We start from the raw sequence: 14,198 nt of genomic DNA, 5'->3' as shown, positions 1-14,198 counted from the left end.
ATACTTCTACATAAAATAATGAAAATTTAGCAACAGAGTACACTCATATATGTAGTACTTGATCCTTCAAAAATGTCAGGAGTGAAATTCCATGGTCACTTTTAAACAATGGAAATGGTTATAAGGTTCTATTACATAGTGTGTATATGTATTACATATATAGATAGATAATAGAATTTTAAAAGAGGATAAATCCTTCTTGTTGACTTGCTAACATATTTATCTGTGGTTCTTATTACTAAACTATTTCTCTCATCATTTTAATAAACTGACTGAATTATTGAGAAAGTTTCCCTTATCATGTTTAGTATTTGACATGCAAGCTACAGTGTAGACATAATTTAATACAGTCTTAGAAATTATCACTAATGTCCCAGGGCAAGAAAGGATTTATTCCATCATAAGGGAAATCTATGGGCATATTATCAACAGATATTACTCACACATACCCACGGGTAGGGAAAGAAGGTCATAATTTTCTCAGGTAGATTGAAATGATGACTACCACTAAGTTGATATAACAACTTTCATTTTAAGAGACTTCAGGGCTCATTTTTTTGGTGGGCAAGAGGGATTACCAGCATCAATTTTCCTTGTACTTTGTTGTCTCTATAACTTCAAAATCATGTGAGCAATTTTCTAAGCTGCTTAAGATTGTTCTAAAGATTACTGTTTCCTTTTTATTCTAGTAAGCCTGGGACATCACAGTTGTGCTTCCTGTTCAAAATTAAAGGCTCTTACTTCATGGAATTGATTCATGAGGTGCTTTGATTAAAAGGTCCTTGAGGGCAGTGTTAAACTGGAGAGCAGAATATTTGTCAGACGGTATGAGTCTCTCTTTTTAAAATACTCTAGTCAGGAAATTTTCCTTGTAAAAGAAATACCAATTGCAAGTTACTGGTACACCCTGTGTTTCTTTACCAGTTGCTGACAAAAATTAATGTTGACATTTTAGCATTTTGACCTTCAGTGGGAGTCAGTAGTGCTGGCTTGTCCCAAATATATTTTAAATTTATTTGGTACGTGTGTGAAGAGCAAGATTTAAAATGTATTAGAAAAAAAAAACGTTGAGAAGGCAGACAGGCAGGAAAGAGAGAAGAGAGGAAGCCATTGAAATTGATCTGAGATCTGTAGAAACGCAGTGGAAAGAACGTCTTGTTTGGAATCAAAAGACTTGCATGTGAGGTTTGTGTTTCCTTCAGATGAAGCAGGTCTGTGCCACCTTCTCCATGAATCCTTCCTGACCAACCCATTTGAAATGCAAACCTCCCACCCAGAGCTCCCCAGCCCTTCCAGCTTTCATGTTCTCCCTACCGCCTGTCAGTATCTCAGATACAATGGATTGTAGTTCTTCACCTCCTTGCTCCTCACTATTAGGATGCCAGCTCCTTGAGGGTGTGTGTTGCTGCTATTTTGTGTACTACCAACCACATCCTGGTCCCAGAACAAGGGTTTAGCACATTGTAGACTTGTGGTAAATATTTGTTGCATGAATGAGTGAAGTAATCTCTATGAGCCTCACTCTTCATTTGTAAAGTTATTAGGGTTATGAGCAAGATTAACGCAGACGTTCTGTGTAATAGCATATTAGATAGTACCTGGAGTGTAATAGGTATTTCATATGTCCATTCATTTGTATTTGTCATTCAATACATTGATCTGCCAGTGAGTTATCTAGAGATAGGGAGACGGTGTGTCCAGGTGACCCGGGACTGTCCCAGTGTATGCCTGTCAGTCTAGGAATAGTTATTGTCAGCAACTTTGTTCACAAGTGCCCTGTTTTGGATGATGAATTATATGGTCACCCTATAATCAAAAGATAAATCATGCATGTGAATTGTCCTTGGGGCAACAGAGTTTATTTCATACCCGTAACTTGAGTCATAGCCAAACAAAACAAAAAAGACCTTCTGATTCATTAACGTTTAGGTTAACAGTAAGATATGAGGATTAGAGGTTAATTGGGCAGAACAGAGGAAAAGAAGAGATTTCTGACTGGTACTATGAAGAGGAGTATCAGCAGCCTTCTAGTTTCAAGTAATGCCTTAGGCATCCAGTCTCTCAATTCAGCAGACGGGTGCTCAAACTCCACCTGCACCGCTTCTCAGCTGTAAAGCTTTGGGTGATGCGTTTCACTTCTTTGAGCCTCTATTTTCTCATCTGTGTAAAAGCAATAATAATAGTACTCAGGGGCTTCATGTGAGATATTAAAAATACATATAACCTCTAACACAGTTCCTGGTATGTAATAAATACTAAGTCAGTGCTGGCTACTGTCAGTACTGAATGGAGTAAGAGCTTTCAGAAGTAGCAGTATTGGTTTTCTTTGACCAGTAAAGCAGCGAACCATGGTTCTATAATGCCACCGATTATTTAAAATGTTTAACAATTGGCAAGAAGTGGATGGCATTGCCCAGCTTCCATAGTGCTTAGTAATCTGTTTCTGACTGCATCTATTTTGTAACATTGTAGTTTGTTAATAAAATTTATTGAATTAAGTGTCAGCTCCATAGTTGAATAATTTCTGCCATTTTTATTTTCTGCATAGGATCTTGAACATAATGTGTAATCAATAAATATTTGAAAAGCCAATAAATGAATATTCTGAGACATTCAAGGAAACTATAAGTCTGAGACTTTTTTTAACAACAGCTGCGGCTGGCTCAGTGAATAATTAGATAAATGATATTAAGAGTCTTTACTGTTATGTAGCTTCACCACCGAAAAACTGCCAGACTGCAATAACTTTTAATAGTAAGGTATTTGGAATTTTTACTTTCATAGTAATTTAGACAAACTATACCTATAATCTACTGCAATGGCTTGGTTAACAAAAATGAAAAAAAATTTATCTAGCAACTAGGTAAATTAGTTGCTAGAATTAGATCCTGGGTCTCCTCATTCCAAGGCTAGAGTTAGTTTGGCTTTTTCATGTAATGTCTGTTTTTAATCATAATGACATGATTTGAGAAAATATCCAATTAATAGTATTTTTCATAATAAAGTAAGAACTAGGTTAGGAGATAATGTGGGATTTCAATTGTTCCCATTTCAAACATTTGTTCATTTTCCTCACATTTGTAATAAAATTTTTATCAAGATACATTTTATAAAGAAAATAATTACTAGTAAGAGCTTGATACTTTTACTGTAAAAGTATTCAACAATTAGATTCTAAGGCTATTATGCTATTCAATTTCATAATGAAGCTTATTCTATTAGTTTCAAAGACAGAAATGATAGAGTTTTAATTAAGTAGATTATAGAATTTCCATTATATCCTGAATACTATTTTTGTTTCCAGATTATTCCCAAATAGTTACAAAACTTCATTGCATAGGAAATGCAAGTAACATATTTTAAGCTTTTCAAATTTTTATGAAAGGCACTATTCAGCCATTATCTGCTAAAATTTTGTATTCTGAGTTACCATGTATCTATAATTACTTTATTTCTTTTTTTATAGTCCTGAGAAATGATGTATTCCGTCGGTCTGCCCATGTCCTTTGGAGGTGATGTAATGTTAGTTGACAGTATCAGGAATAGCCTGTGACTGATTACTGGTTGTATTTGACATGTGATTGAGAATTTTATCTTTGGCATCAGAATGAGTTCATCTATTATAAAACCTCTTACTATTCTTTTGGTTTCTTCTCAAGTATTGTGATTAATTTCAAGATCTACAGAAACTTTAGGAATAGATACTAGAATGATATTTTTCCATGTTAATTTAATGCCTTAAAAGGTTTTGGTTCAGCTATTTTGAATTTTCCTAAAACACTCTTCTGAGAGGCATGATGTCTTTACATAATTATATTCATCTTATACAGTGGTATTAAGATGTTTTCAAGGGGGAAAAGACCATGTCAAACAGTTGCTCCTCTTAGAATAGTTTTAAGTTGTAATAAAGCTTAAACTGAACTGGAAACATTCAGATCCTATACAAGTTCATGAGGAAAAAAACAAATTTAAAAGCATCTAACATCTCAGTTGTTCGTTAATCTGTTATTTGCAGTAAACTAAGGATTCATCAGATACAAAAGTATTAGGTAGAAATTTTTACTGACTAAAACTTAGATCAGTTATCTGTAAATTTATGTTAATGACATGCACATAAAATCCCATTATTCTTACTAGTAATTACTAGTAAGCTGTTTTCATACCTGACATACAAGCTGTTTTCCTGAAGTTGACATGACAGTGAGCTTAATTTCAAAAGATTTATCATCTGTCCTAAGAGACCAACTAGAGTCATTAAAAGGTATTAATCAAAGATAGGGAGCAACAAAAATTGGCGTATGTTAAATACAAAACACAGACCAATGACCAGTAGTTTCCAAGCTCAGGCTGGGTAACAGAATGTCCCAGATAGTTTTTTAAAAAATGCATATTCCCAGACCTCATCTGAGTTTATTTACCAAGAAATTCTAGGCCTTAAAATCTATAATTTAAAAAAAACAATTCCCCAAGTGGTTCTAAGGGATAGCTTCAGATGTATGGGTATATGGTTTTAAAACACAAGTGTTGCCGAAATATGCATACATAATTGAAATAACTGTGCAACACTTCATGGAGGCAGTGGACTTGAGATTGTGATTTGAAAAGAGGCAAGGCATTGGGAAAGGAGTAATACCATGAATACAGTTGTCATGGGGGAATAAAAACTGCATGGATATGATTGGTCTGTAACAGAACAAATGATTCCTCAGTCAGAGAGCTGGAAAATAATATTGAGGAGGGAGATAAATGCCAGCCAGGAAGGAGATTCTGGGTTACTGGGCTTTATCTTGTTGGAACTCAATAACCAAAGATTTTTATCCAAGGAGATTGCACACGTAAAGCAATTTAGAGAGAATATATATTCAGTGTTACTATGTGACATTGATTGGAAGGCACGAGCTAAAGACAAAGCAGACAGTAGTGGACTAGGCTTGATGTGATAAGGGTTTGCATAGAATGCGTCTTGTGCAAATGAAAGTAAGAGCTGGGACCCATGGTAATGGCAGAGGAAGAGTGGACGGCAAAGAGAGTGCAATCCTAATTAAGCCCTGGTAAAGTAAATAGCAAGGGGGAAGGTTTTCAAACTATATGCCTGTGTATCTGAAAAAGGACAGTCAGAAAGTATTTACCAATTTTCAATTACAATACAGCAAGATCCTCTCTTCAAATAATTCTAAGTTCTTGAAAACTGTTCAGCCAAGTATCACTGCATCTTTACTATATAGGCAAGAATATGCTAAAAAATAAATCATTAGTTTTGGAAATGCAAGCACATCCTGTCTTTCACATGTAATTTTGATGCCATAAAGTAGTTGTATTTTCTCAGTGATATAAGCACCAGCTTATTTGTGTAACAAATTAAATCTAGTGATATTTTTGGACCCATGAGACTTATCTAATAAAGACCATTGTATGTCACGTATGTTCTTTGCAAAATGTCTTACACATGAAGACAAACTACATTTAGCTGAAAGACAAGGAATCTGTTAAAAAGGCATTTTATTAGAAAAATCCAGGTTGCCAGATATTTTTATTTGGAAAATACTGGATGGCATGTGATTTGCCAAGAAATAGCAGCTCTTCCAATAACACATGAGGGGCTAAGCCATGTTGATATTGTTGATAAGCCTCCGCAGGCTGGAACAAGTGAAGCCGAGGAGTAAATTGAAAGCCGCTAGGGAAGATCCGGCCCCCGAGTTGGGCACATGCTAACTCTTGAGCATCAGTGACTAAATTAAAGAATAACGAATCAATTATTTGTGGCAAACAAGACATTAGAACTTTAAAAACTGTCTGCCCTAGTGCATTACAGGTCTCATTCATTCTCTCCCCCTCCAAGTCGGACTGTTCAGCTCTTTTTAGCCTTCTGCACTCACCTGTGTCCTTCATGGCCCTGAGTTCTGTTTCAGTTTGAACAGACCCTCTGAACAGCATCGCGTCCAAGCGTCAAAGTTTCTGACCCATGTTTTGCAACTCTGGATGTTGTGGCTCATGTTCACTTTGTAGGAAATAGCAAATAGGACTTCCAACACACCTTGTGTCTCTCCTAGTGCTCAATCACCTGTGGCAAAGGAATGCAGTCTCGCGTTATCCAGTGCATGCATAAGATCACAGGAAGACATGGAAATGAATGTTTTTCTTCAGAAAAACCTGCAGCATACAGGCCATGCCACCTTCAGCCCTGCAATGAGAAGATTAACGTAAACACCATAACATCACCCAGGCTGGGTAAGCAGACCAGAAAAGGAATGGTTTTGAGAAACCTAAAAATACTCTTGGCTACTTCGGTTTTGCATATCACTTTAAAGCTTAGTTATAAACCTATACTAATTCGTTTGCTTCTGACTAAACTGGATTTATTTACCTATAGCTTAGTCCATGACCAGGTGGGTAAAAAATCCTAAAGACTAAACTGTTTTGATTCCTGGAGCTGTCTACTCAGAGTCAGGCCCAGAAGGATGAATGCCACCCCACCCAAGGTCATCTTAGAAAGCGTTGAAGGCTGTAAACATATTTGGGGTTCTGACCAGTCCCGTAGCAGAACTATCAATTAAGGTGATGTCTGTGGAAAGGTGAGGTGTAGCATATACCTTAGATCACTCCCTTGTTAATAGCCTTCCATGTGGTTCTGCATACAAATTGTCCTTTAGAGAGACATAGAGTGGCTTTCAAGAAGAATGGGTACATGGATGTACACAGACAAAAAGAGGTGACTTTTTTTATCTTTAAAGATATAATATTAAATACAAATAAATGCTAGCCACATACTGATTTATGTAGTTATTTTATGTTACAAAATGCTTTCATTTTTATTCTCTGTTCCACATTTCCAACTTCAAGTAAATATAACCTGCAGTTGTGTAAGAAGTATTCACTAGTGAATTGGCCTTTATTTCTGTGGCAATTTATGGCTTTCCACAGCACTGCCCTATGGCTCTTGTTGGGTTAATTGATGTTTAACATCTTCAGTTTTAATCTGGGCATTTAATCTTCCGGGGAACAATCTAATCATGCAGAATAATATTGCCCAAATGCAAGAAGCTAGCTTGTCATAGATAGTTCCCCAGGAATAAGATTCAATCAAATGGAAACCTTTGGTTTTCAAGGAAATACAAAAATTCTCTTCTTCAAGCCAAATAATTAACATTTCTAAGAAATGATCAGTTCAAGTAGAATTAAGACTAGTTAAGACAAAAAGTTAAGCAATACTAAAGCAGATGCACTAAATCCATGTGTTCAAAACCAGCATAAACCCTTTCTCCAACAATTACTTGGAGTCCTTTGACGGGGTATCGTGTGTCAGAAAATAGTAGATTAAAAGAAGAATTTAATTAAATTGCATTTTCTTTGTTTATTATTTTTTGACGGTATATCCCAACACAGATGCACAGTGGTTGGAAAAAATCTAAGGTTTTTAAAAGTAAAAAAGTGAGTCATATAGTGAAGTGGCCAAAGAAAGAACTGCAGCAGAACTGATTTTTATTGGACATGACCACACTATTTCTTTAGAATAACTGAGGCCAAATCTACCTGACCAAGTTTTCTATACCAAATTCTCATTCCAAACACTTCATTTTCAGTCCCTATAAATTTCAGTCACTTTTGATCATCAGCTTTGATTTTAAAGATGCCTGAAACTATAATCCCCAGATAGCCCCCCTAGACATGTTTGCCCACTAGGAAACAAGAAATGTGAAGTAAGTGTGAGCATATATTTATTTTGCTATTTCTTTGCACTTCTATCCATAACAACACTTACTGATTGGTTTTCCCCAGAAAGGTAGACATCGAGCGTACAGCCATTTTTCTTTTAAGTCTTCTCAGCTACAACCCAGAAGAAACATAATCAAAGCCCTAAAACTGAACCTTCAAAGTCATTGGCTGTGCATATCATTGCATTTGGGAAGTCTATCGTTAATAAATCTAAAAAAGCTTACAAATAAAGCCATTTTCATCCACCTTCGTCCTTTGCTATAGGTTGTTTGTGTGTATGTGTGTGTGTTTCTTTATCTCTGTCTTTTAAGTTCCAGGAGGTAACGTAAATGAGGCAGAGTCACTATATAAAATGCCCCCATTTAGATAGCTGCCATCTGTTTCTGCACCTGGCACTTAGGGTATCTCTATGTATTGAGCACCCTGTGTTCTGCTTCACAGCTGCTCTGACTTTCAAGTGCCTGGGAGATCAGTGGCCTGTGTACTGCCGAGTGATACGTGAGAAGAACCTGTGTCAGGACATGAGATGGTATCAACGCTGCTGTGAGACGTGCAGGGACTTCTATGCCCAAAAGCTGCAGCGGAAGAGTTGACCTCTAGCAGGCTGGCTCTTGGCAATTACATTATTTATAAACACACCCGCTAGCATGTTCTTCAGACCAAATATTATCAGATTACATATAATTTAATCAAACTAATTTATTTTTTATTTTTTTGCCTACCAAGTATCCACTGTGGTGTTTCTTTTGGTTATTCAAACATGTTGATTTATACTACATGGCTTCGTCAATAGTTTTCTATGAGTAAGTTGGATCCAGTTTCCAGAATAAAAATTAAAAGGGGAGAAAAGAAATCCATGGTCATTGGGCTTTAAAAAAAAGTTTTTTTTTTTAGTTAGGGCTGTTTCTAAGGTGCTATTCTCTCCCCCTCCAATACCCTTGTGTTATCCAGAATAAATACTAATTTTGTGTAATAGCTTAGTTAAAGAAGGAGAGAAATCATTTTTGTTTGTTGGTGTCATGATGCAGAATTAACCCATTTTCTGTAATCTGCAGGAGATGTGTAGACATGACAAACCTCATAGTGTTGAACAGGTTCTTTAGAGAATGTATTATGAATTTGGTTCAGATTTAGAGATTTCCGTAGGAAAAATTCTACTGTAATTATAATCTTATTTTAATAGTGGCAAAGAAAAGTCAAAATAGAGACTTTGATCATGTTCATGAATATGTACTTGAACACAAGTATTGTAACAATGAAACACTGTAATGATTTACACTGAATCACCATTGCACTGTTTATATAGTGTAGAGAAACCATTATAGAAATGGTAACATCCTACAGAAATGTGTATTATTTTAACATGTTGTCCTTAGATTTTAGCTTTTTAAAATATTTTGAACAAAGAAAGCATTGCTCCACCCATTTCCTTGTATCTTTTTAGCAGATTTATAAAAGAGTATAGTACTTAGCCTCACAAATCAAGAGAAAATTTACTTCATATTTTTCAGCCTTTTCCCTAGAAAAGAGGAAAAACAAAAAAGCTTAGGATACTGTTGTAGTGTCATTGTGGTGTTTTTTCCTTTTCAAAATGAGAAAGTTTTACAATTCTGTGAAACGTTATAAAACCAGCTTAAATGTTTTCTTGTGAAAAAATATTGTACATGATTCACATGATTTCTTAGATTTTTTCAATAAAATGCGTGAAACTTCCTGTGGGGAGGCAATTCTTCATAGGGCTGCCCTGTCACCCCCGTCCTGTTACCACCTGCTTGTGTTTGGGGGTATCTTCTAAGGGATGTTTGGGTAGAGAACAGCCTTCAAAGACAAAGATCATGTTTCTCTTTGGAGCAAGGGGCAGACACACTTCTCATTATAAAAGCATCAGGTTCTCTAAAATTGGGATGTCTCGTGAAATACAATCCACTGCATGTACAGGTGTCACCTGGCTCGTTTTGTGTCATGCTGTGGGAATTGGGGCTCAAGGAACTGGTGCGAGAAGATGCTGATTATATGGCTACTGCTGTTGCTGTGAGTAATGAAGTCCTATATCTGCAGCCCAGGAGTCTTAACATCTCCTGTCCTGAAGGGGTGGTAAGCGATCTGGATAAGTTTCAAGTAGAGTAAAACCATAGAGTCATCAAGTTCTTGACCCTTCCCTCAGTATTTCTCACCTTAATTTTAATTTGGGGAACATTTTGTTTCTGCATTCCCCCTATTCTGGATAACCTTTCTTCTAATTGCTGAGATAGAGAATTAACCTGTATCGACTTTTATGTAAGATGGTGGGGAAATGGGAGAGGGGAAAAATTACATAGCAAGAGGAGACATTCTCAGTTCCATCCCTTGATCCCTGAATCCATGAACCTAGGTAGAAATATCACCATGTATTAGTCAATGAGTCAGACCACATACATCTTAGAGGACCTCCAAAATGTTTCCCCCAGCTGGTGCCAGACTAAATATTTTTTTAAAAAGACCCTGCATCATTCTGTTAGGGTGTCTGCTTCTGGGTGATACGGAATGAGGTAATAGCAGAGATTTAGGTGTCCATGAGCCCATTGCCACATTTTGTTTACTGGAACATGAGATCTCTGGACAGGAACAGTGCTGTGTGGAGTATCATCAGAGTGAATGAGGCATTTGGTAAGTTCATGGGTGGTATTTGGCAGAAACTTTGCAGACTGGGGAGGCAAATTTATATTCAGGGTAAGCGGCTATTTTTATGAAAACAAACCGCTGCCTTTTTGTGATAGAAATGATCTAATGTAATCACACTGCAATCAAGGTGACCTGGACTGACCAGTACTTGGAAGGAACATGGTTTGAACGTGGTGATGAGGGAGTTCTGAGAAAAAGGTAGGTGGATAGACCTCCTTGAATAACATATATTCCATCTGACCTCTCACCAAAGAGCACCCTCTGGAGAGAGGGCTCAGTCATCAGGTGGATAAGATGGCAATTTCTGTGTATGCCAGTCAGTCTCTTTCATCGGCCGCTTTCATCCTTGCCCTGTGGGCCCAGAAGCAAAGAGACGGTGGTGGCAGGAGTGGAGATGATGCATGGATTCAGCTGCGAGAATTTCCACTCGCAAAGGCCGCTGTAGCTGCAGTCAGCCCTGAGATGTCAGGCAAACAGTAGCAGAGTCGAGAAGCATTTCCTGGCATGGCACCAGCCCACCACCCTGAGGCCTCACCAGCCCACCTGAGCAGCCAGGCACAGCCAGGTAAGTCTGACCCGGAAGGAGTAATTTGTTCAAATGTCTATGGGATGCTGTAGCCTCTGCGTAGCTTCCTTCTTTGTAAGTCCACAGCCAAAGTCTGGAAGTGGATCTCAGTGTGCTATTGGTCAACAGGACCAACAGTTAAAAAGAAGAAATAGGCACGGAGCTCAAGAGAACCAAGGCAGTCTGGCCCCTGCCAAGCCCCAGTGTCACTGTCACTGCGTCTGATTGCAAAAGGCTTACGGTTCATTGGATGCTGTCTCCATTTTGCCTTCCAAATCTCATGGAGGTTCCTCGCTTGGCCAGTTTTAACCTACAATCACACAAAGAAGGGGATTCTGGAAAATGCAGTTTGCTTTTTTAACTATAGAGAGCTAAGAAGAGTTTAATTTTCTTCTTTTTCAGTTTGCTTTATATCAGGGACAATTAAATGAAAATCCATGTTCTGATCCACTCTTAGAGTAACCATAACACTTTTTAATCACTTAACATATGCTAAGCATTCTGTTAACCATGATATCTATTAAACCTCTCCTCAGACCTCGTAAGATATTCTCACTATAGTACCTCATAGTAAAGGAGACTGAGGTTCAGGGAGAGTCATCAATTTACCCAGGAACATAATTTAGTTGAAGGTATTAGAACCACTCTGGCTCCATATTCTGTTCGGTCAGCTCCCCTATTTCAGTCTCCCTTGTTTACCAATTTTGAAAACATTTTATAATTGATATATAAGGTTTTATAACTTAATCACAGGCTTTCTTTATAATCAAAACTATCCAAGTAATTTTCGAACTCACATAATTTGATGCACTCCAAATGCTCATCTGGACATTGTACAGGCTTTTCAGCTGGAAATACTTTTAGATATTTCACTTGGTTATCGGTACAATCTAGGAATAAAGGAAGGGTGGGAGAAAAGAGAGGAGAGAAGAAAAAAACAAGATTGATATGTTTTGCTAGTAAACCATATTTAATTCTATTTTTAACAGCTCTCATGTTTCAAAAGGCAATAATTCTGGGTCCAAATCCAAGGGGAAATGATACTTTCATAAAAATTTTCCATCAAGGAACAGAGAAAATGATTACCTGCAACCTGCATGATAAAGGTTGAGAAGCCCCAGATATCCACATTTCCTCCAGGTTGTCCCTGCAATATAACTGTTTATTTATATTTATTTACACCCTTTGTTACATAAAATGTAACAAAGGACAGTAACAAAAAAAAAAAACCACCCTAAGCCAATATTTTTCCACTTATTTGCAGGTAAATTTTTTGAAGAGATAAAAGGAAAACAATGAAATGGGTGCTACGTGGTCAAATAAGTATGGAAATGCTAGAGTTAACAAAGCAGAACCTCTTGGTCTTCAGTGTGAGTTTGTTCATGACAAACTACCGGAAGAGAACACAGAGTATGTCATAAACATTTTGGCAGTTGAATCCTTTTTTCAATAGGAATAGTCAATTGGAAAACAGAGCTCTAAGACACTTTTTAAAAATCAAATTTAATTGGATTATCAATTTCCAACCAGAGTGAAGCTCCTCTTAGGGCACTGGAAGAGGCAAGAGCCATCCTTCTGCACTGAGCAGTGAGCTTCATGAGGTCATCAGACATGACTCGTAGGGAAGGAAGAATCCAGCAGGCATGCTCTTTTGTAATGTATCATCCAGTGTGGTGCCCAGAAAAGAAAGTATGAGACATCATCAAACAAAAGATAGTAAGACGAGAGTATACACAAATCACTCTAAGATTTCAAAGGATGAAAAAATCATACATACTAGGAAAATATGTAGAGGTTTTGTGAAAGGCTGTATGTATCAACCAGGTGAGCTATAATGAGAATGGGAGAGAGGATAGGCTCCACTATGGAAGTTCTTGTTGAAAAATGGAGGCATTCAGATTGCAGGCAAAACGCAGGCCTCTGACTAGGGCACAAAGTGAAGGAAAAGAGTAAGGTAAACAAGGATTTTTTAAGTCATCTGCCCTTCTGCACAAATCATCCCAATTTTATTTCAATATTTTAGCTTTTCTAAGACTACAAAGTTGAAACTGGTAGCACTGTGATGGAAGGATTGTATCTCCACTGCCAGAACTCTCCCAGCTCCTGACATTGCTCTTCCAGCAGTGCCCTGGGAAGTGTGAAGCTGGTTCACTGACCCCTGAGGCTGGCCATGGAAACTGGCTGACTTGAAGTCCACTGAGACTAGAGAGGCAGAGAGAGAGCTGCAAGCCTTTGCAACAGTCCACGTGAGAAATAATGGCGCCTGAAGTGGGTTTACAACAACAGAGATTCCACATTCACCAGATATTCATTGCATGCCCACTAGATGCCAGGGATAGCCACGGGATCTGTAGCACTGAAAAACAGCAGGTGACATAGAAGACACATTTATTTTAATGCATGGACAGTAGAGTATACAGGGGACTTATTGGGCATAGAAGATGATGTGGAGTTGAAGACAGTTCTGTAGGGCTGAAAGAAAGATGAGGCTGGTGAAAGAAACAGAGACATGGGGAGTAGAAGCCAGTGTGGGGAAGAACATATTGGGTCCTTTCTTCGGGAGGTCAAACTGTGCCAAGGTTTCTACACGCCACCACGCTGTAGTCCTCTACGGAGGAGACCAGCAGGCTAAGGTCTCAGCATGTAAGCCAAGAAGCATCTAGTCTCTTAGTCTTACTCCACCTTCCATGGAAGTCAGCTTCTGAATTCCCCAAAAAACTCACCAAACATATTTATCCCTGCTGGGCCCACAAAAATCAAACTTCTAAGGCTCATCTAAAGCAAGGAATTCTGATTTTCTTTCAACTCACTAACCTGATTGACATGCACTCTTCATGAAATGTAAGAGACACTCAATTGGTTAAAACGTGGCAGAAACACTCCTGTGTTTCTGACCCCCAATGTGAACAATTTAATCAAGAAATCATGCAGGCCCTACTAATGAATTCTGACAGAGACCTACAGATTGGAGCTGCAGGGATTCCTGGTCAGCCCAGAGGTCAACAGCCGGGGTTGGGAAGAAATGTTTCCAGGCAAGGATTGGCATCAACAGAGGCACAGGATTGGAGCAGGTTGGGGAGGGACGGTGGGGGTGCGGGGGGGTGGCCAGTAGCAGAAAAGGGAAAAGACGGCCTGAGTTTCTGATATCAGTTCTGTCGGCTGCCTACAGGGGCAGCAGTGAGAAATTAGAACTGATAGTTTGGAATGAGGGTAGACAAAGAATGGCAAGAAATGGAGAGCCTGAAATTAAACTTGCAAG

At 38.1% G+C, this 14,198-nt stretch overlaps 1 protein-coding gene across 1 annotated transcript in view; it reads left to right on the top strand.

Moving 5' to 3' along the window:
* Positions 1-9,427, top strand: part of ADAMTS19 (ADAM metallopeptidase with thrombospondin type 1 motif 19) — a 224,049-nt gene extending 214,622 nt beyond the window's left edge. The window contains exons 22-23 of the mRNA XM_037007335.2: positions 6,051-6,228; positions 8,155-9,427. Of these exons, the coding sequence (XP_036863230.2) occupies positions 6,051-6,228; positions 8,155-8,306 (330 nt within the window). The 3' untranslated portion in view covers positions 8,307-9,427. The remainder of the gene's footprint in view (positions 1-6,050; positions 6,229-8,154) is intronic.
* Positions 9,428-14,198: the final 4,771 nt, after the last annotated feature.

This window comes from Manis javanica, chromosome 14, assembly GCF_040802235.1.
Source record: "Manis javanica isolate MJ-LG chromosome 14, MJ_LKY, whole genome shotgun sequence".
NCBI lineage: Eukaryota > Metazoa > Chordata > Mammalia > Pholidota > Manidae > Manis > Manis javanica.
This window is presented reverse-complemented; position numbering and strand designations above follow the sequence as displayed.